This window comes from Myotis myotis, unplaced genomic scaffold (assembly GCF_014108235.1).
Source record: "Myotis myotis isolate mMyoMyo1 unplaced genomic scaffold, mMyoMyo1.p scaffold_m19_p_1, whole genome shotgun sequence".
Classification (NCBI taxonomy): domain Eukaryota; kingdom Metazoa; phylum Chordata; class Mammalia; order Chiroptera; family Vespertilionidae; genus Myotis; species Myotis myotis.
Genome location: NW_023416313.1, coordinates 188509231 through 188531637, shown reverse-complemented (window position 1 = coordinate 188531637; position 22407 = coordinate 188509231). Strand labels below are relative to the sequence as shown.

Here is a 22407-nt window from a genome sequence, read left to right as displayed (position 1 = left end):
TAGAAAAACTATAGAGACAAAAATGCTTAACTTGTAAAGGGATGGGTGGGAGGAAATGAGTTGGAATCTTTAAAAGAAAGGACAAGGTTGTTTTGCAAAGACTGGCTGGCAGCAAATTTACTAGAAACTGCCCAGCAGCATCCAAGACTACTAAGTGCTTCTGTTCTATTAAGAGATCCTCAGAACCTTTGGACCTCATTACATTTAGTAACGATGAACATTCTCACTATGATCTTTAAAATTTTTTCCTTATAGAATAGACACATTTTTTTTTAAAAAAAATAGAAACTAACTTCCATTTTATCCCAGGTTTTTAAAAAGCAACATACTTTTGAAATCCTTTATTCAGAAATATGGGGTCCATATTTCATGAAGTATATTTTTGCTATTGTTTTTAGTGATAAGACTCCAGATGCAACAAAAGAAATCGTGGCACAAAAATGTAAAATTGACTCTGCCAAGACAGTACATCAAGATTCAAATAAATTACAATATCCTCTGGATTCCCTAACAGTTTGGAATAAAGGTATGTGTGGCATTTCAATTAAATGTTTACTTTTCTGGATTTTTATTTACTACAGATTTGTTTTAGAGCCTTCCTCACCATATAGTTCAGGGATGTGATCTCAGGGTCAATAGAAGTTAGAGAGCATAGGAAAAGGTCTGGAGAGAGGGACAGTTCATATAAGGAATACAGACTGAGAAGAGGGGACATAACTTTAAATTTGAAGAGATGAAAATATTGAAAGACTTTAGAGATGTGTTGAATGAAATTGAAGCAGAAATAAAGTTTTGAAATTCAACAGTGAAAAAAATTGAAGGATTAAAAAATTTTGTCTTGTGGGGGATGTCATTTTAGGAGTTGCTGCTTTGAAATTTATATGTAATATTTTCTTTAACCTGTAGAAAATATCTTAAATACAAATGATACTACTAAAAATTCAAGTGGCCTTCCAATAAAAGAAGTTCCATCACTTGAAATAAATGAAGATCAGTTATCTCAGCCACAGCATGATGTGCCATATTTCAGGTTTGTCCGTTTGTTCCTACTGTAAGAAATTTGTAATGTCTAGACATTTAAGACCAACATTAAACTGTTTTCACCTTAATATAATAGATGACTTGGGGGAAACTGATTTTGGGTGATCTTCAAAAAGTAGAAAAAGGTCTCCTTTCCCAACTCTATCTCCCAACCCCATAGTTAGAAGCTTCCATGGAGGCAAGTGTTATTTCTTCTGAATATTTCCAGAGATGGATAATGCATATGTAGACAAACAAACATGTTGTTGTTGTTTTTCAAATTATAAGAGAAAGTTTCTTTAGAAAGTTACAGAGGTAGTAGAAGCGAGCCAGCTGGGCTGCGCAGGCTCAGGAAACAAGTTTCAGAAACAAAAGAAGGGTCCTTGGAGCTTAGGAGAAGGAAAGGCAGAGGTAACGTGCCTATAGAGAAGAAGAGGCGGGACAGAAAGACAAGGGTGTGCTCCCAAGAGGGAGAGTGTGCTATCTTCTTTTTCTTTTCTTTTCTTTTCTTTTCTTTTTTCTTTTCTTTTCTTTTCTTTTCTTTTCTTTTCTTTTCTTTTCTTTTCTTTTCTTTTCTTTTCTTTTCTCGTCTTTTCTTTTCTCTTTTCTTTTCCTTTTCCTTTTCCTTTTCCTTCCTTCCTTCCTTCCTTCCTTCCTTCCTTCCTTCCTTCCTTCCTTCCTTCCTTCCTTCCTTCTTTTCTTCCTTCCATATAAACAATAGCATAATGGAAGCATGTAACAAACTGTCCAATCTCAGGGGGAAGGCAGGGGTGGGTGGCTGGGTGGGAAGAGATCAATCAAAGAACTTGCATGCATATATGCATAACCCATGGACACAAACAATAGGGTGGTGAGGGCCTGGAGTAGGGGTGGGCTAGAAGGGGTCAATGAGGGAAAAAGGGGGCATATGTAATACTTTCAACAATAAAGATCTAAAAACGAGCACCCACAATAGCATACTATTCTGTTTCCATTTTATTTTCTAAATAAAATTGAAGACATTCTATTTTAGTACCTGAAAAGCTTTCTCATGTTGTTTCGTATGTGTTTTGGTAATGGCCAAATAGTATCCAATTACATGGATATACAACAATTTTCTTAATAGGTATATAGATGTACCACAGTTTACTTGCTGGTTATTTACATTTGGTTCACTCTATTACTATTACAATCAAGGCTTCAAAGAACAACCTTGTTTGCTTTTCAGTTCTTTCATATAAAGATCTTTATTGATATTATCTCCAGCAAGGTATGGGAATTTCTGTTTTCTCCTACTCCCCAACCCCCAAGAAACCAAGTTAATGTTTACTTTATGAAAGCTGGATAGTGGAAGATAGTAGGAGGCTCTTTGGCCCACTAAATCAGGAGATGGGATTGTTTCTCCAACTGTGAAGAGTGAAAATTAACAGAATTCTTGTCACCTAAATCCCTTGGAAACAAATCAGAGCGCTGCAACTGGAAAAAGACCCCCAGCACATCACGTAGGAAGTGGTTACATACTATTATTCTTGAGTGAATGTAGCAGAAAAATTCTAATACCTTTTCCAATGCAATATTAATAAATTTTTGAGCTTTGCCAATCAAATAGATAGGGATAATATCTTGCTGTAGTTTTAATATTCATTTTCTGTATGATGAATGAGTCATCTTTTTTATATGTTTGAGAGCCATTTTAATTGTTTTTATAACATAAGGTTTTAGAATTGTAAGGGATTTTAGAGATTACCTAGTCCAGTGGTCGGCAAACTGCAGCTCACGAGCCACATGCGACTCTTTGGCCCCTTGAGTGTGGCTCTTCCACAAAATACTGACTTCTGCGCATGGGCCACGAAGTTTCAATTGCACTGTACACATGCGCCCACACGTGGTATTTTGTGGAAGAGCCACACTCAAGGGTCCAGAGAGCCGCATGTGGCTCGCGAGCCTCAGTTTGCCGACCACTGACCTAGTCCAATGTGTTGTTCAATTGAGATGATAAGCAATGCCTCCAGACATTGCCAACTAAATAATGTCAGATCTAAGCCAAGCCTCCTTTCTCATTAATTAAATTGTTCTTTTATGTCACATTCAATTTACCTTAGGCCAGGGTTTCTCAACCTTGGCATGTTGACATTTTAGACTGGATAATTCTCACGGGGTGTGTGTATGGGGAGGGCTCCTCTACACATGTCTTGTAGCTTCCCTGGCCAGTAGCACTCCTCTAGTTCAAGACCAAAAATAAAAAAGCCTCCTAAACACACACACACACCAAAAAATGCCTCTAGACATTGTCAGATGTTGGTGGTAAGGGGAATGAGGATACAAAATTGACTCCAGTTGAGAACCACTGCCTTTGGACAGGCAAGGTTTAATAATCAGAATCTATAAGCCCCTATCAATGAAATTCCAGACTTAACAGTTTTTATCTTCAACTTTCTCTTGGTAGTTGGATTGGTCTTAATTCCATCGATGGTAACAGAGAACTAAGAACTATAGGATGTCTGATTCTTTCTGTTTAGCTTCTGAAAAATAAGAATAGAAAAAAGTAGAAAGATTAGTGTGAAAAGTGGGTTCTTGGCATTAATCATCCACATAAGTTTTAGATGCAGAAGGATGGCCATATATGTAGGATGTGTACTTGTATTGTTTGGGTTTTAATATATCACAGTTCATAAAATCACCTCTAGGAAATTAATATTTTATAAGTGTCATAATGCTAATGCTTAGATACTAGTGTGGGAAACATTTGTAAAACTGAAATGTATGTCATAATTTTAGAAATATTCTCCAGTCAGAAACTGAGAAATTAACTTCTCACTGCCTCGAATGGGACAGGAAGCTTGAATTGGACATCCCAGATGATGGTGAGGGAACATTTATGTATTTTTTACATTTTAGCTTTGTTCATCTTAATTTGGTTACATTGATCTGAAACTTTAAAAATATAGTGTTGTCCAACTTTATACTTTATTCAAAAAAGGAAGAATTTTTTCATATCTCAATGTATGTTCACTAACATCTCTGTACTAAAATAATACATGACTTAAAAGGTGTAAATAGAATATTTTAAAAACATTATATTTTATTGATTTCAGAGAGGAAGAGAAAGATAGAAATATCAATATTGAGAGACAATCATTGATTGGCTGCCTTTTGCACGCCCCACACTGGGGATTGAGCCCGCAACCCAGGCCGACATCCTGGTTCATAGGTTGATGCTCAACCACTGAGCTACGCCAGCTGGGCTAGAATATTAATTGTCATTCCTGAGAATTAGACATTTGCCTTTTTTATTATCAGATTTTCTTCATATGACTCAATGAGTGACATCCATATCTGGTATTGTTTAATTATATAAAAATATTTTCTGAATGAAAATTACCCAAATCAATATGGAACAGTATTTGTATGACAACACTTTGTAGAAGAAATTTTTGTTTTGCTTTAAGGTAAGAATTTGATTCTGCAAGCCCTAGGGTATTTGAGGTAAGGTATCTTATCAATTGGTTGGCTTTGCAATAAAGGTCCTGTTTTGTCCTTTAACTTTTAAAAACCTCGTATTTCCTTTAGCTAAAGATCTTATTCGCACAACAGTTGGTCAAACAAGACTCCTTATGAAAGAAAGGTTCAAACAGTTTGAAGGCCTAGTGGATGATTGTGAATATAAACGAGGTGAAAAGGAGACTACCTGTACAGATCTGGATGGATTTTGGGACATGGTTAGTTTTCAGGTATGTGGTCAAGTGTTTTGAATACACTAACTTTGAGTCTAGTCCAGCCGTGGGCAAACTACGGCCTGCGGGCCAGATCTGGCCCATTTGAAATGAATAAAACTAAAAAAAAAAAAACCGTACCCTTTTATGTAATGATGTTTACTTTGAATTTATATTAGTTCACACAAACACTCCATCCATGCTTTTGTTCCGGCCCTCCGTCCAGTTTAAGAACCCATTGTGGCCCTCGAGTCAAAAAGTTTGCCCACCCCTGGTAGTCTTTTCTTTTTTTCTTTAAGTGAGGTAACAGTAGTGAAATGGAGGTAATAGTAGCTGCTTAGATAACTATAATAGTAAATGAGATATTACATAGCACCTTTATAAATTATAAAGCACTGTCTATATTTTATGACTGATGTCCCCCTTTCCTATATTGTCAAGATAATTTCTATATGAGTTGGAAGTTGAGATTAGTCAGCTGTTGAATAGTCTATAATGATTATACATGTGAGAAAATAAGTAACTCTGGTCTTTAGTATTTCAATTCATCTAGCCATTGTTGAGTTCCTACTGTGTGCCAGGCTTTGTACTAGGAGTTGTTAATAAGGCACATTAGTGAGTCAGATACAACATGCAGTTTCAATCTAATGTAAAAAAATGCTGTGATAGAGGGAATTACTAGGAAGATCAGTAAAAGTGTGGAGGAGATGACACTTTCTAGCTTTTTGAGCTTATTTTAGAAATAAGCATATAAAATACTCCTTCAATAACTAGTAGGTAACAGTAGCTTACTCATCATAATGTATTACTTTATTACCAGTTTTAATATGTTTATCAGTTTTCATAATAATTAGTTTACTAGCATCCTTTAGTGATGACTATTTACATTTGTTTTTAAGTCTCATTTCTGAAATTAAAGGTATTTAATGTGTCTGCATTGTTTATCCTTTTTATCGTTTTTTTTCAAATGTTATTTTTATTGTTGACACTATTACAGATATCTCCATTGTTCCCCCCTTAGCCCGTTCCCACCCAGCCCCCTAAAATTATTATCTTTACTGATGCTCATTTTCCAGCTTTGGCCAGTGGGGGGACCTCTTCAAGTTGGCTCCTGGGGCATTTATTTATTTATTTATTTATTTATTTATTTATTTATTTATTTTTAAAGAGCTGTATTGAGGTACCATCTACATATTATAAAATTTTTTAAGGGGAGATTGTGAGTAGCTGTGTATATAGATGCATAGTAAAGGGACTCAAAACATGTTTACCAAACTGTTGACAGTGACTATCACTTTGAAGGAGATTGGACATACCAGAAGAATGGGGATCATACATTCCCATCCTGCTGCTAGTACATTATTTAAATCTTTTAAAATGAGATTGTGTCAAGAGAATGAGAAGACAAGCCACAGATTGGGAGAAAATCTTTACAAAAGACACATTTGATAAAGGACTGGTTTCCAAAATATATAAAGACCTCTTAAAACTCGACAATAAGAAAACAAACAACCTGAGTTAAAAACAGGCAAAAGACCTGAACAGACACTTTACCAAAGAAGGTATATACAGCAGGTCAGCATATCATTACAGAATTGCCAATTATAACTATAGTGAGATACCACTACATACCTACTAGAATTACAAAAATCTAACCACTACTAGCTGGTTTGGCTCAGTGGCTAGAGCGTCAGCCTGCAGCGGACTAAAAGGTCCCAGGTTCAATTCTGGTCAAGGGCACATGCCTGGGTTGCGGGCTCGATCCCCAATAGGGGGGGTGCAGGCGGTAGCTGATCAATAATTCTCTGTCATCATTGATGTTTCTATCCCTCCCTCTCTGAAATCAATAAAAATATATTTTAAAAAAAATCTAAACCACTGATAGCACCAAATGCTGGTGAGGATGGAAAGCAATAGGAACTCTCATTCATTGCTGGTAGGAACGCAAAATGGTACAGCCCCTTTGGAAGACAGCTTGGCAGTTTCTTAAAAAACTAAGCATACTCTTACCATAGGATTCAGCAATTCTACTTCTTGGTATTTACCCAAAAGAGTTGAAAACATAAGTCCACACAAAACCACGTACACAGATGTTTATAGCAGCTTTAGTTTTAATTGCCCAAGCTGGGAAGCAACCAATATATATCCTTCAGTAGGAGAATAAACTGTTTAAAAAGAGACAGATATTTTGTTCACCTTGCATAACTTAGAATATATCTCTTGCCATTTTAGTAATAAAAAATAATTTAGGGGAGTTATTCATATATGACATGCTTTATGTAGATTGTGGAGGTTTATAAGACCAAAAATAATGAACAATTTTACCATAATAATTCTTCATTTGAATACTAAATTGAGAATGATTTCATGTAATTTTATATGTCACCAATCCTAGTCACTCAATTTTTTTTGAAGTCTCAGTTCATTAGTTTGTTATATATCAGTGATGGCGAACCTCTGACACGCAAACTCATTTTTTTGGTTGATTTTTCTTTGTTAAATGGCATTTAAATATATAAAATAAATATCAAAAATATAAGTCTTTGTTTTACTATGGTTGCAAATATCAAAAAATTTCTGTATGTGACACAGCACCAGAGTTAAGTTAGGGTTTTTCAAAATGCTGACACGCCGAGCTCAAAAGGTTCGCCATCACTGTTATATATAATACTAGAGGCCTGGTGCACGAAATTTGTGCACGGGAGATGGTGTCCCTCAGCCCGGGCTGCACCCTCTCCAATCTGGGACCCCTCAGGGGATGTCCGACTGCCAGCAGTCTGATATCCCTCTCACAATCTGGGACCACTGGCTCCTAACCACTCGCCTGCCTGCCCGGCTGATCACCACCTAACCGCTCCCCTGCCAGCCTGATGGCCCCCAACTGCCCTCCCCTGCCGGCCTGATGGCCTCCAACTGCCCTCCCCTGCCAGCCTGATAGTCCCCACTGCCCTCCCCTGCCATCCTGATCACCCCTAACTGCCTCTGCCTTGGCCCCCACCACCATGGCTTTGTCCAGAAGGAAGTTGGACTTCCAGAAGATGGCCAGTCACCCGGTCTAATTAGCATATTACCCTTTTATTAGTATAGACTAGAGGCCCGGTGCACAAAAATTTGTGCACTCAGGGGGTCCCTCAGCCCGGCCTATGCCCTCTTGCAGTCTGGGACCCCTCAGAGGATGTCCACCTGCTGGCTTAGGCCCACTCCCTGGGGTATCGGGCCCAAGCTGGCAGTCAGACATCCCTCTTGCAGCCCGGCAGCCCTTGGAGGATGTCCACTTGCCAGCGGGGAGCAGGCCTAAGCTGCAGTTGGACATCCTTAGCGCTGCTGAGGAGGTGGGAGAGGCTCCCACCATCACCGCTGTACTGACAGCCGTCAGCCTGGCTTGTGGCTGAGCAGAGCTCCCCCTGTGGGAGCGCACTGACCACCAGGGGGAAGCTCCTGCATTGAGTGTCTGCCCCCTGGTGGTCAGTGTGTGTAATAGTGACCAGTCATTCCCAGTTGTTCTGCTGTTAGGGTCAGTTTGCATATTACCCTTTTATTATATAGGATAGAGGCCTGGTGCATGGGTGGGGGCCAGCTGGTTTGCCCTGAAGGGTGTCTCGGATCAGGGTGGGGATCCCGTTGGGGTGCCTGGCCAGTCTGGGTGAGGGGCTGAGGGCTGTTTTCAGGCTGGCCAAGCCCCCTGGCGACAGAAGCTCCCAGCCTCTCCTTTTTTTCTTTTTTTTATTCTGGGATTTATTTACCTTCTATAATTGAAACTTTGTAGCCTTGAGAGGAGCTCAGAGCCAGCCAGGGTGGGTGGGAGGGAAGCCTCCTGCTCGCCCCAGCTCTGTGGCCATGGGCTGCTGAAAGCAGGTATCTGGGGTTTATTTACCTTCTATAATTGAAACTTTGTTGCTTTGAGTGGAGAGCTCAGAGCCGCCGCGGCAAGCAGGAAGCTTGGCTTCCTCCATCATTGGGGCAATCAAGCCTCCTGCTCGCTCCAGCTCTGTGGCTGCCGGCCGCCATCTGGTTGAATTAATTTGCATATAGTCGCTCTGATTGGCTGGTGGGCATGGCTTATGGCGTAGCAAAGGTATGGTCAATTTGCATGTTTGTCTTTTATTAGTGTAGATGGTTAGCATTAAACTGATATGGTTGTGCTTTATTTATTAACAGATAGAAGATGTAAACCAGAAGTTCAATAATCTGACCAAACTTGAGGACTCTGGATGGCAAAATAATAATAATAATATAAGCAAAAAGGTCTTTCGGGTAAGTTTGTAATTTTCTAATATAGACTCTTCTACTTTAGTGAATTTTTATTTCCAAGCTTTAAAAACATTTAGCTTCAGATTTTTCATCATTTTACAAAATGAGTTCCGTATGTTACTTACAATATACTGATTGTCTTTGAAGAAAGAATAAGGAAATGGTCAACATAAAATTCAAAACGGTTATCTCTGGAGGAAGAGACAGAGGGGCTGTGATTGAATTAGGGCCCCCTGAGAGCTTCTAAATTGCTAGGTAGTGAATATGTGCACATTTGTTTTAATCTTTAAACTATGCTTTTATATTTTCTGTACTAGTAGTAGTAGTAGTAGATAATTTATATTGTACCAAATATTGTTCCAAGTACCTTACATGTATTAACTCATTTAAGCTTCTCAACAATCCTATGAGATGGGTACTATTACCCCATTTCACAGTTGAGGGATCTGAGGAAAGATTAAATCACTTGTCCAGGTTGTAGCTGGGTTTCTGGCCACATTTTCTCAGTCCAGAATCCTTGTTCTTAACCAGTAGGCTATGCCGCCTCTCTTATATATACCCTTTGTGTGATATATTTCAAAATGGAAATAATTTTTTAAATAGAAAAGCGGAACAGTGGCTCTTTAGAACATTTACCTTCTTCCATTTACTTTCTTATAAAATTTCCTGTTACTTTTCTCTATAAAATTCTCTATGTTAACATGATAGATTCTGTTCTTAATCTATTTGTAATAATTTTTTTTTCTAGTAATATTTTAACTCAAAGTTTTTGGTTCAAATGGAAACTTCTCAAACTACCTGGAGCACTGCCAGTTTTTCTTTTAGATTTTAGAAAAATGCCTTTGTTTATAAAATCAGGTTTCTAGGTTGGTTTTTTATTATGCAATGTAATCTAAATAAAAACTCTGTTTTGGCCAAAACCGGTTTGGCTCGGTGGATAGAGCGTCGGCCTGCGGACTGAGGGGTCCCAGGTTCGATTCCGGTCAAGGGCATGTACCTTGGTTGCGGGCACATCCCCAGTGGGAGGTGTGCAGGAGGCAGCTGGTCGATGTTTCTCTCTCATCGATGTTTCTAACTCTCTATCCCTCTCCCTTCCTCTCTGTAAAAAATCAATAAAAATATATTTAAAAACAAAAACAAAAACAAAAAACTCTGTTTTGAATCTGTTAAAGATGTTAAAGTATTGAGAGAACCTTATTATAAAATTATTATAGTAATTAAGTCTCATGACAAATACCCTGAGGACAGTGATGAAATAGATTGAATGAATTTCATATCTGCTAAAGAGTGAAGGATGCTTGACTACTTTGAAGCTACTGTGGGTATTTCTTTTTGAGTCATGGAAACATTAATATCAGTGATGTAGATAATAGCTGTATGAGTATAGCATTATTTCAGAGCCCTGCAGTTCTTCCCCTTATCACCAGATGTCTCTCTCCTTCTACTTTATATAGGCCACTGTTAAGATTATCAAATAAAATAAAATGAATCTTTTATCTGTACTTTGATACCATTCCCTCCTACTTTTTATTCATTGACTTCTTATTCCATCAGTTAGCTTTGCTTTCTCTTTCCCTTTTTCCCCATCAGATTTTAGACATGTTTAGGATCTTATATTTGTTTCCATTTTAAAAAGAAAAAAAACCTAAAGTTGTGTTGTCCACAGCTCCCTCTAGTTATCTGTACCCCTTTTCCCATTTTTCTTGCAATGACAGATAAGCTTCCTGAAAAAGTTGTCCATACTATTTGGGTTCCCGTTTATTTCTCCAACTCACTGCAATTCAGCTTGACCCCTCTTTATGCCTCTAGAACAGATATCACCAAGGTTATTGATCCAGTAGTTGCTGATGTTACCAGACACTTAATTATAAAATGTTCCTTCTGCAGTATTAAACAACAGTGTACTTGCTTTCTTAAAATTTTATTCTACTGATTTTCTTCCTACCTCTTTAGTTATGTTTGCAAGTTTTTTCTTTTTCATTTATCTCTTCAAAGTTTGTCATATTCAGAATTCCTACCTCAACTCTCTTCTCTCCTTCCATATTCTTCCTATGAAATCCTACCCACCCTGTCATGATTCCCAAAATCGGACCATACTTAGTGCTAAGCTTTATGTGTCCTGGCTCACTATACCTTAAATCACTGTATCTCAAACTGAAATCACCTCCACACACACTGATGTTTCCCTGTCTCACAGAATGCTATTACGGCCCCACCAAGATAGAAACCTGATATGGTCTTTGGTTCTTTCCTTTCTCCATTGCACTATCTCCACTCCACACCCATCAAATACACTAAGTCCTCTCAGTTGGGCCTCTTACATATCTCTTCACATTTTTCCATTTCTTCCGCAATTTAACTACCATCATCTTTCCCAGTATCATTGTAGCAGTCTCCTTTCTCCCTTGCTTGTAACCTTCTAGTCTAGCTAGCCTATAGTCAGAGTGACCATTTTAAAATACAAATGCAATAATCTTAATCTCATGATTAAAAATCATCAATAATCTCTGTTCCTTTGTTCTCTGTATAAATGTGGCTCCATAACATGTAAGGGATTTTATAGTCTAGCTGTTGTGGATCTCTTGCCAACTCCTCTATGCTTTCTTTTGCTTCTGGTTTTGCAAACATACTATTTTCTCTATCTAGCCCTTCCCTCACATCATTTTTTAGCCTGGCTAACTGTGATTTCCGCCTAAGTGCTACTTCCTGTAAGCCTTTCTTGATGCCTCTGAGACTGATTTAAGTGTTATCCTTATGTTCTCCTATAGCCCTCGGAATTTGTCTCTAACACGACATTTGTCCTTCTCAGTGTCCTTATTTAGCTCTTCCACCGTGAAGTTATGAACTCCTTGAGAGCAAGAACTTTGTCCTTTACCTTTTGACCCCCAGCATTTTTAGCGCACACGAGGAACTTGACAAGTATATGATGAATGTGCGAAATATTTTATGTATGCTTTATTTTTTGTGTAAGGTAGTAATGAGTAGCTTTAATAAATTCCATCATTTCTTTTTGCAGAAAAAAGTCGTCTCCGGCATAGCAAGTAAACCAAAACAGGACGATGGTGGAAGAATTGCAGCTAGAAATCGCCTCGCTGCCATAAAAAATGCAATGAGAGAGAGAATTAAGCAGGAAGAACATGCTGAGGCAGCAGCCTCTGTAGTGCCAAAGGAAGTTGATAAAATTGTGTTTGATGCTGGCTTTTTCAGAGTTGAAAGTCCCGTTAAATCATTCTCAGGTTAGTTTTTCTGCTGAGACTACTTAAATATTTGGATTGGATGGGAGGTTGTATAAGAAGTGAAAGATAGTTTTCACATGAAGGGATAGAAACTCTCTGATTTCTGGAAAATAGACTACATACTCACTCGCAAACACATGCAAATCACATTTGGATGGGTCCTTTAAGTGTGATATATCTTCTGAAATTGCTTTTATGTTTTCTAAGTGATTTCACATCTGTTATTATTGACCCCCACAATCCTGTGAGGTAGGTTACAGGATCCCAAGAGGTAAGGAACGTAATGGGAGCATGAGAAGTTAGGGATTTTCTTAGTTATAAGTTGGATTAGAACTTAAATGCAAACGAAACTTAGTCAACAAGCTATCACAATGCTCTAGCTGTGCTTTAAAATGAAACTTATGGGTGGTTTTGGTTTTATTTTCATTTATATGAAAACTTTGATTTTTTGGGGGACAAGTACGTATACTAATTTCCTAACTTTAAAAAATTCCAGTCAAACCAGTTTTTAGTATTTCAGGAAACAAGTCTTATAACTTTCTAACTGGGTATATTTTTCAATAGCAATTTTTCATAGACTATCTTTATTAGATTGGATTTATTTATCTTGATTGAATTTATTTATATTAGTTTCAGGTGTACAGCATAGTGATTAGTAATTCTTCAGAGAGCATTGGAGTCTTAACTTGTTTACAGCCCTCTCTAAACAAGTGTAGGGTGGTTGTTGTTTTTTCTTGAATTATTCCTTTGATTTACTCGCTCGTGTTCTCTCTGATCTTTTTCTTCAGAAATACATATTTTTTCTCCTGGTAAAGAGATTACTTTTCTGTTTCTTTCCTGTGCTTGTTTTCTCCTACTTTCTGGATTTCCTCAACTTCATGTGAGCTATGATGTTTTTAATTCCCAATAGTTCTTTCTCATTCTCTGGGTGTTTCATTTTATTACAGCCTGTACTTGTTTCATACCTGCACTATCTTATCTTTCTGCGGGCAGTAATGATAGCTTTTATGTTTCCTTCCCCTGTCGTCAGTGTTTGTTCCAAGATACTTTCATCTGTTGGGTTTTGGTTTCTCTCTCACGTTAGAGCAGTGGTTCTCAACCTTGGCTGCACATTAGACTCACCTGGGGAATCTTTTTAAAATCCTGATTTCTGGGCCACATCCTCCGGAAATTCTGTTTCTTTGTTACTAATGTTGTGGCCCCACCCCATAACAAAGAAACAATTTCCGGAGGATGAGGCCCAGAAATCAGGATTTTAAAAAGATTCCCAGGCGACTCTAATGTGCAGCCAGGGTTGAGAACCACTGCCTTAGAGGCTTTCCTCGGATGCTGGTGATGGCTCACAGCCTGCTCATGGCTGCCGACAGGGTCTTTACTGTGGGTGGTTTAGCTATGCCCTCATGCTGGGAACCTGCAGATCACTGTTTTTGTCTTTTCTCTTGGGCTAGATTCCCCAGAGAACATTCTTTTAGCCTGTTGCCTGGAGAGTATAATTCTGGCTGCCAGTCTTTCAGGAGCCATGTTGGGGAGGAAACCTGTGTCTCAACAGGTTATTTGTAAATACTCACTTAATCCCCTTGTTTTCCATATCGGACCCATCTTTTAGCCTCACCTGTTATCCCTAAGCCAGAGACCCTCTGTTTCCTTTTTGGGGAAAATAAGCCTCCAGTATCTGATATTGGTGGTGGAAGGGGATGATGACAGTTGCCCAGCTGTGCAGAATGAGGAAAGAAACCTGGGCTCTAATTGTTCTTTGAAGTGACTTTGAACCAATCTTGTTTTAGCTCCATCTTTATCTCCACTTCCAGAGAAACTTGAGGCCACCAGCTCTTTTGAGGGGTTGATTCTCATCTTTCCTGACTAGTTACTTAGGATTTCTTTTCTTGAGTCTACTTGCCGGGGTCCAACCCCAGCAGGTCCAGGGGTCCCCAAAGGTGTGGATGGAGTCGGCTAAGAAGGAATGACATGGAGGCAGCATTCAGTTAGTTCATCAGCAGCCTAGCCAGGATCTCTAGCCAGGATCTCCAGCCAAGTTCTGGTCTGGATCTCCAGCGAAGTTCTGGTTAGGATCTCCAGCCAGGTTCTGTGGCCATGTTCTCTTGCTAGGTTCTCCAGCCAGGTTCTGTAGCCATGTTCCCTCGCTAGGTTCTCCAGCCAGGTTCAGTCACCAGGTTCTAGTCAGGTTCTCTTGCCAATTTCTGTAGTCAGGTTCAGTCCAGGATCTTTTGCCATGTTCTCTCCAGTGAAGTTCTTCCGTCTCTAGGTTCTGAGTAGGTTCTGTCTTCTAAGTTCTGTGTTCTAAGTTCTGTATTCTAAGTTCTGAGTCTTGCTGTCTTGTTGCATCTGTATTTATACCAGTTGATTCAATCCTATCAATCTCTATTACAAAGGTTAGGGCGTTTCTTATCTCCATTCCAGGGAGTAAAGATTATGTAGCTTAAGCATGATTGTTCATAGTTAAAGTGATTAATTACCCGCCTGGCACTTAGTTAAGAGGTTTTATTCCCTCCCTAACTTCAGGGGAAAATCCCTACCTGGGGAAACAATCTTTCTCAGAGACCTTGTTTAAAACACATAGTGCCAAGAAGGTGAGCAAACATATTAAGAACAGTATGCCATATATGCCAGGTCCCTTGAAACAGCAAGCATGGACCAGCTCCCGGCATCTACTAAGTAAAATTCCACTCACCCATCTACACCTCAGCTTCCAAAATTTTCTGGTTATTGTCTCTTTTTTAGATTCCTTGGTCTTTGTAGCATTCTGCCTTTTAAGTTGATCTCTTCCTGCTTACAGCAGTGGGATGTCGAGATGAAGCAGAGTATAATGTGTGTGTTCAGTACTGTCTTTAACTGAAGGTCCTGGGCATTTGACTTTAACAAACATTATTTTACAGGAGAAAGAGAGTACTTGGTAGGGGAGTTGGAAGAATTTTCACTGCCTTCCTAGTTGTAATGAAAAGTGAATGAAAGAACTTTTGGTACTGAGGTGATTTCTCTCATCTTCTAGGACTTTCTATCTCTTCTGAACGTCTTTCTCAAAGACTTAGGACACCTACGTCTGTCAGCAAAGCTGTGTCTGACAGCAGGGCTGCTCTGGGCCTTCTCAGCCAAACTGCATCACCAGAGCATCCTGGTCCTCGGAGTACCCGAAGGGAACAGGCTGATGAGAAGACTTTGCTTTCAAATATTCCTGAAAACAGGTAGTTCTTTAATGTGTTATTAAGAGTTTAATAGATATTAACATGAAATACTATTTCAGATTGTTAACGTGGTAAAATACTAGTATGAAAGACATTTTTAATTTAATTTCACAATGTTCATATACTTTGAAATAGGGGAAACAAATGAAAGTTACTGTTTTGTTTTGTTTTTAATCCTCACCCGAGGATTTTTTTTCCATTGATTTCTAGAGAGAGTGGAAGGGGAGGGAAGAGGATGGGGGGGCGGGCGGGGGGGGGAGAGAGAGAGAGAGAGAGAGAGAGAGAGAGAGAGAGAGAGAGAGAGAAAGAAAGGGAAACAGGGACACATCAACATGAGAAAGACACATGGATTGGTTGCCTCTTGAGCGAGCCTGTACAGGGGCTGGGGAACCTGCAACCAAGGTATGTGGCCTTGACTGGGAATTGAACCCTCTACCCTTTGGTCTGTCAGCCGACGCTCTAACCGTGCTGAGAAAAACCGGCCAGGGCAAAAGTTATTGTTCTAATAATAACTAGACATAGAGGAAACGATGGGCAAACAGAAAAAAGTATACCAAATTAGGACAGGGAACAGTATTGTTGCTTGCTAACATTGACAATGGGAGAATGTATCCAAAACTAGAAAATGAAATCTAGAACTGAAACATGGTTGATGAGCATATTACCCTCGCCCCCAAGGATGACAAGAAATGTTTCTATAACCTTTGTTTCAAGTTGTAGGAAATAAGAGAACCACATGTCTTGAGGAGAAATGTAATCTTCCTGAAGCACTAGCCTTACATAAGACCTAACCACTTTTCAAGGAGGTAATACAGAGTGTACATCAAGCATGTCAAACTCAAAGGCTAACATGGGCCAAATTATGTTTATGTGCGCCACAAAAAAACAAAACTTTCAATTTTCATAGAAACATAGGTTTATTTTGATAGAGACATGCTGAATACAAAGGGCTGAAATAAATGAGTAATTGTTAACATAAAATAATAGAACATTTTAATAAAAATTAATATTTTTTTCTTGAACATTAACTTACTAGACATTGAATAACTGCACAAATTAATAAGTGTAACGCAAATAAACCTATTTTCCTTGTTCTCCGAAAGCGAAATATTTCCTGTTGCTCACACCAAACAAGTCAGTCCAAGATTAATGATGTGGCAATTGGCTGCTAAAATATTTGCTGCTAGTATTAGTGGAGTGAAATGGTGCACCTGCGCATAAGGCATGTAAGGGAAATGAATGCAACACAATTATAGTAATTAGTCATTAGTGAACATTGTAGTTTCTTATTAATAACTAGAGGCTCGGTGCACAAAATTTGTGCACGGGTAGGGTCCATAGGCCTGGCCTGTGATCAGGGCCTGTTGGGGCATTCGGGCTGCCGGCCAGGCCTTCCATTATTCCGTGCCACCCCCTGGTGGTCAGCGCACATCATAGCGAGTGATCGAACTCTCGGTAGAACTCCTGAGGGGATAATTTACACATTAGGCTTTTATATATGTAGGTTATGTATAACAGGATATTGTAAAAATTAAGTTACGAAATTTTTATTAAAACGTTTCTTACATACCGTTATATTGGCTGAGCTGCAAAAATGTTCGTTGTGGGCTGCATGCGGCCCATGGGCTGCAAATTTGACATGGTTGGTGTACATGGTAAAGATTGATAGGAAGTACAGAATGAAAACAGCCAGGGGCACATTTTCTAAGGCCATCATGCCTAATGGATATTGGGTGCTACTGTCTGTCCTTCAGCAGTATGTGTAGATCAGACCTTGAAGGTGATCTGTCTGGGAGTGGCCCATGCTTCTCTCCCCGTGGCTAATCCCATCTGTCTTTTTTGGTAGAGTCTGCAGGGCTGGTAGCTGGAAACCAGGAAGCCTCTCTAGTGGGCTTCTACTTTCCCTCTGACCTGAATTGTTGGGGTTGAGTACTTGTATGTGGCCTGAATCCCTGCTATTTAGGGGTGGTCTGAAAGAAAAAATCCCCAGTCCAGAGGAGGCAAATGAAGTTCTGTAAGATAGGCCGTGAGTGGAAGCTGGTGAAGGAGCTTCAGTATGAGTCTCTGGGAGTGCCCCTTCCCTGAAGACCTCTGGCTCTTTGTCCCACGCTCCTACAGCCAGCCACTCTATAAGAGATAGATGCCACTGAGGAGGATGGACTGACCACTTGGCTGCTATGCTGAGAACTGACTGTGTTGGGGAAGTAATGCCCACTGGTCGAGGTGTGGTTGGCCTGCTTCTTTGATACCAACTTGGTGATTCCTTCAGGATGGCCAGAAATTTCTTTAGTTCTCTATTCTCTTTCCTTAAGACTGACAGCTCTTTGTTCTGGCTGGTCACTCCTGCATGGCTGCACATCCTGCATGGCTGCTTCTAACTTTGTAATTCTGTGCTTACAAAAGTCAATGAGGAGATCTGTTTGTGTTCTTCTGGAAACTCCACACCTGAGAGATGTGACTAAAATGCTACAAAGCTGTCTCCACAGAGTTTTTGAAGTATATCTTCTCCTGAGGTTTCAGATTATCAGAAAGAGACAGTCATGGTGCAGGTTTTAGAATTTTTAATTTTTGATATAAACCAAAGTATATTTAGCTTTTGTGGGGACTAAAATATTTCAGATGTTCTAGAAATATGGATTATAAAATACCAAATTTATTGTCATTTCTTAAATGCAAGTCATATTACTTTGTATGTTCTGTATTTTATTATCTTGTTCTAAGAAGATCCTTAATTTTATTTAAGTGATTAGTACAGTTACTCTCTAAAAAATTTTTTGCTTAATTCCCAAAAATAGTCCAGAAAGAAAGTATCTTGCAAATAAATGACTTCTTGCAACGAAGGCAAAGTGAAGTCGAAGATAGAAAAATTGAGTATATTAAAAAAACACAAAAAACCCTACAACTTGCATGAGGTTGAGACAGATATTTTAAATAAAATTGCAAGTTAAGAACTTCAGGATTCTGTGCTGTGTATTCTATAACTAACAATAAATGTAGCCAACTCCAGCTATACAATAATTGAGTTGTCGCTTCACCCCTTCTCCTTACCCCCTAGAAGTCAGCTTTCTCCTAACCCAGTGGTTCTCAACTTTCCTAATGCCACGACCCTTTAATACAGTTCCTCATGCTGTGGTGACCCCCAACCATAAAATTATTTTCGTTGCTACTTCATAACTAATTTTGCTAGTGTTACGAATCGTAATGTAAATATCTGATATGCAGGATGTATTTTCATTGTTACAAATTGAACATAATTAAAGCATAGTGATTAATCACATAAACAATATGTAATTATATATGTGCTTTCCAAAGGTCTTAGGCAACCCCTGTGAAAGGGTCGTTCGACCCCCAAAGGGGTCGCGACCCAAAGGTTGAGAACCGCTGCCCTAACCTTTCTCTAGTATGTAGTTCTGGATTTGCATGAGGTTCAGAGAGTTGCTGGTGAAATACCAGCATGGAAACAAGCTCATGAGCTTTCTGGGGAAGAATGCATTTGCTTTGTAAGACCATCCTGTAGTAGCTATAGTCGTAAACTAATCTATTTGCATCAGGCCTGATCTTGGACCAGGTGCCATCTTTGACCATAAAGGATAGTCTCAAACACAAAAGCTTGCAATATGTTTGATTATCTGAGTACAATGCTATTTTTTTCTTTTTTCAGGAACAGCGTAGTAGAAGATGCTCAGTGTCCTAGATTACCGGATTTAATTGAAGTAAACCATGTAAGTCCTGCTCTAGTGTACTAGACAGCCCAGCATGTTACTTACTTATATAATTACACATAGTAACTCCATAAACAGCTCCCAGAATTTCTGTTAGAAATCTAGAGTCAGGCCCAGCTGGTATGGTTCAGGTTATGGGCTCGATTCCCAGTGGAGAGTGTAAAAGAGGCAGCTGATCAATGATTCTCTGTCATCATTGATGTTTCTATCCCTCTCCCTTCCTCTTTCTGAAATCAATAAAAACATATTTTAAAAATAAAATAAAATCAGTAATGTTGAATAATAGTTCTTGTTTCAAGGGACTTTAACTTCTTTGAGACCATAGTGCCATTTTGTATTTTCCAACTCACATCAAGATTATTTTTGTAAATTGTTTCCTTATAGCATAGCTACATTTGTTTGTTCATGTCTTTATCTGGTTGCTTTTGCAATAGAATGTAGTTGAATAGTTGTGGCAAAGACCCTACGGCTCAAAAAGCCTTTAAAAAAATGTACTATTTGGCACTTCACAGAAAATGTTTGCCAATCTCTGAAGTGAATACAGATACTTGCTGTATACTTTCCTTCAATCATACTGCTGCTATAATATTACCTGAACTCATTATTTAAGAAGAAAATAGTAGGATTTACAGTGTTCTTTAGCCTGTATTCAGAATGTCATCCTTCTGTTTTTATTATTTTTAATAGCAAAATTACTTTTTATAATTGTTTCAATGTTTGATAATTAAATATAATAATCATTTTTATTTCCAGGATGTAAGTAAGATAAACTTCAAGATGGATTGTTTGCCCAGTGAAAGAATGAGCTTGCCTCTACCTGCTGGTGAAGTGGCGTGTGATATTAATACTAACAAAACAGAAGAAATTTCAGATGTTGTGGAAGGAATGGAACTAAATTCTTCAATGACAACACAGGATGTTTTGATGAGTAGCCCTGAAAAAGATATACCATCACAACATAACATCTCACAGGAAAAAGAGACTAAAATTTTCCAGTCAGGTGAGATCTTTTTAATATATTTAATGAGGCTTTGTTAAATAAATGAAATTGCACTAATGCATAGATTATTGTAAATACCTCTGGTACCAGTTTCTAAAAACAAAGGTTGAAAAATTGGACAAAGTCGATATTTTATGAGAATTAGTTTGTGTTGTAGTGTGCCATTCTCCACCCACAGCATTCTGAGGTAAACCTATTTAAAATCAACAGCAGATACTAGTCCACATTGGACATAAGTAGCATTTTTAAGTATATTTTAATTGATGTCAGAGAGGAAGGGGGAAGAAGAGAGAGAGAGAAACATCAATGATGAGAGAGAATCATTGATCAGCTGCCTCTTGCATGCCTTCCACTGGGGATCCAGTCTGCAACCTGGGCATGTGTCCTCACCCGGAATCGAACCATGACCTTCTGGTTCATAGGTAGATGTTCAACCATTGAGCCACACTGGCCAGGCTAGACCTAACTTTTTGGGATCCTTCATTATTTATGAAAAGTCAGAATTAGAAAAATTCCCTGAAATGTTTTTTAGTTCTTCTTTCAATGCACATACATCCTCAAGCCTTTCTTCAAAATGCCTTATTTTTCTTCCCTAATGCTTTTATTCCTACCTACTTTGTTGTGATTGTTCTGCAGTAGGAAATGGCTTTTCTATTTTTGGTCCTGGGAGCATGTCTGTGTAGTATCCACTTTCTCCGCTGCCATTTTTAATCCTGGCTCTTGTATTTTTGTTATAATATATGACATTTTCACCTACTATTTACATCTGCTACTCTATGGTGCTGTCGTGGCTGGAGCCTAAGGCAAAATCATCATTACTTTGGCCAAACATTGAATACACTCCAGCTATGTTCTTCTTCTAGCATCTTTTACGTACCTTTACTATTACAAGCATGAGCTTTGTTTATAGAAGATTCTTTAAAATACTAAAATTAAGGATAAGAACTTTATTTAAAAAGTCAAACATATTTTTAAAAAATAGGTTTTTACTGATTTTGGAGAGAGAAAGGGAGAGAGAGAAATATCAGTGATGAGAGAGAATCATTTATTGGCTGCCTCCTGCACATCCCCTACTGGGGATCGAGCCCACAACCCGGGCATGTGCCCTGACCAGGAATCGAACAGTGATCTCCTGGTTCATGGGTCAATACTTAAGCATTGAGCCACACCGGCTGGGCGAAAGTCAAACACATTTTTTAAAACCTTGTAACATAAGATGACCTATATTTTTGTCTTAGCATTTGATAATATGGAACTTTTCATATTTCTCAGTGCTTTGTTTATTTCTAACTACAAGAATATTCTTTAAAAAGTTAAAAATAATTCTTTTTTGTTTTTCAGTATTATTTGATAATAAAGGTCTTACTACTGAATGCCATCTTCTTGAGTCAGTAAGTTTTTCAACTTAATTTGAAAAGTGTCTTTATATATTAGATTTGTTTTATAAAAAGAATATTACTCACTTTTTAATTTGTATACAAAGTTTAAAATTTACATCTTTTCATTGTTTTCTTTACTGTGAAATCCATTTGTTAATTTTATCAATGGAAACAAAGTTTTCATGTTTATATACTTTAAAATATAGTAATTTTTAGTATTAAACTCTGAAGATTTATTTTGCCATATGATTTATGTATCAAATTTCTTATGACAAATTGATTGAATATTTGAGTATCTAATATGTGGCTTGGATTATGACAGGTATTTCTAAGTGATGCAAGGAAAACATAAGGCAAGGTTTCTGCCCATCTGAAGCATGCACTTGGGAAGATAATGTCTGTGTTGCTTTTAGTCATTGGTTATTTTCATCCCATTCCTTTTAGATTACTGTATTTGGAAGCTATTTTATTTGAAAGCTCTATTGGCTTTACTTTTGGTGATCTCTTGCCTCTAAGTCTAGTTCAGACACTAGCCTTTCTGTGAAGTCTTCCTATAAAAGCTCTCATCTCTCCAAGTTAATTAATGTATAGGCACAGGTGCATACAATTGGACACATTTAATCTCTTCTTTTTTTAAAAAAACTATTTATTGTTGAAAGTATTACATGAGTCTCCTTTTTCCCCACATTGACCTCTCCCAGCCCATTCCTGCCCCCCAGCACAGGCCCTCACCCCCCTATTGTCTGTGTCCATTGGTTATGCTTATATGCATGCATACAAGTCTTTTGGTGATCTCTTAACCCTCCTTCCACCTTCCCCTTCCTTTCTTTTGAGGTTTGATGGTCTGTTCGATGCTTCTGTGTCTTTGGATCTATTTTTGTTCATCAGTTTATGTTCATTATACTCC

General features: G+C 38.4%; 1 protein-coding gene and 1 pseudogene across 3 annotated transcripts in view; one reads left to right on the top strand and one right to left on the bottom strand.

Annotated features, from left to right (window-relative positions):
* DLGAP5 (DLG associated protein 5) overlaps positions 1-22407 on the top strand; it is a 41816-nt gene that overhangs the window by 14662 nt on the left and 4747 nt on the right. For 2 of the 3 annotated variants that reach the window (XM_036307855.1, XM_036307872.1), the window contains exons 9-18: positions 399-526; positions 907-1030; positions 3778-3863; positions 4570-4730; positions 8871-8966; positions 11980-12199; positions 15207-15399; positions 19061-19121; positions 19875-20121; positions 21463-21512. In XM_036307855.1, the coding sequence (XP_036163748.1) occupies positions 399-526; positions 907-1030; positions 3778-3863; positions 4570-4730; positions 8871-8966; positions 11980-12199; positions 15207-15399; positions 19061-19121; positions 19875-20121; positions 21463-21512 (1366 nt within the window). The remainder of the gene's footprint in view (positions 1-398; positions 527-906; positions 1031-3777; positions 3864-4569; positions 4731-8870; positions 8967-11979; positions 12200-15206; positions 15400-19060; positions 19122-19874; positions 20122-21462; positions 21513-22407) is intronic. The other variant, XM_036307863.1, reaches the window with a different exon arrangement.
* Positions 16636-17931, bottom strand: LOC118655719 (annotated as a pseudogene).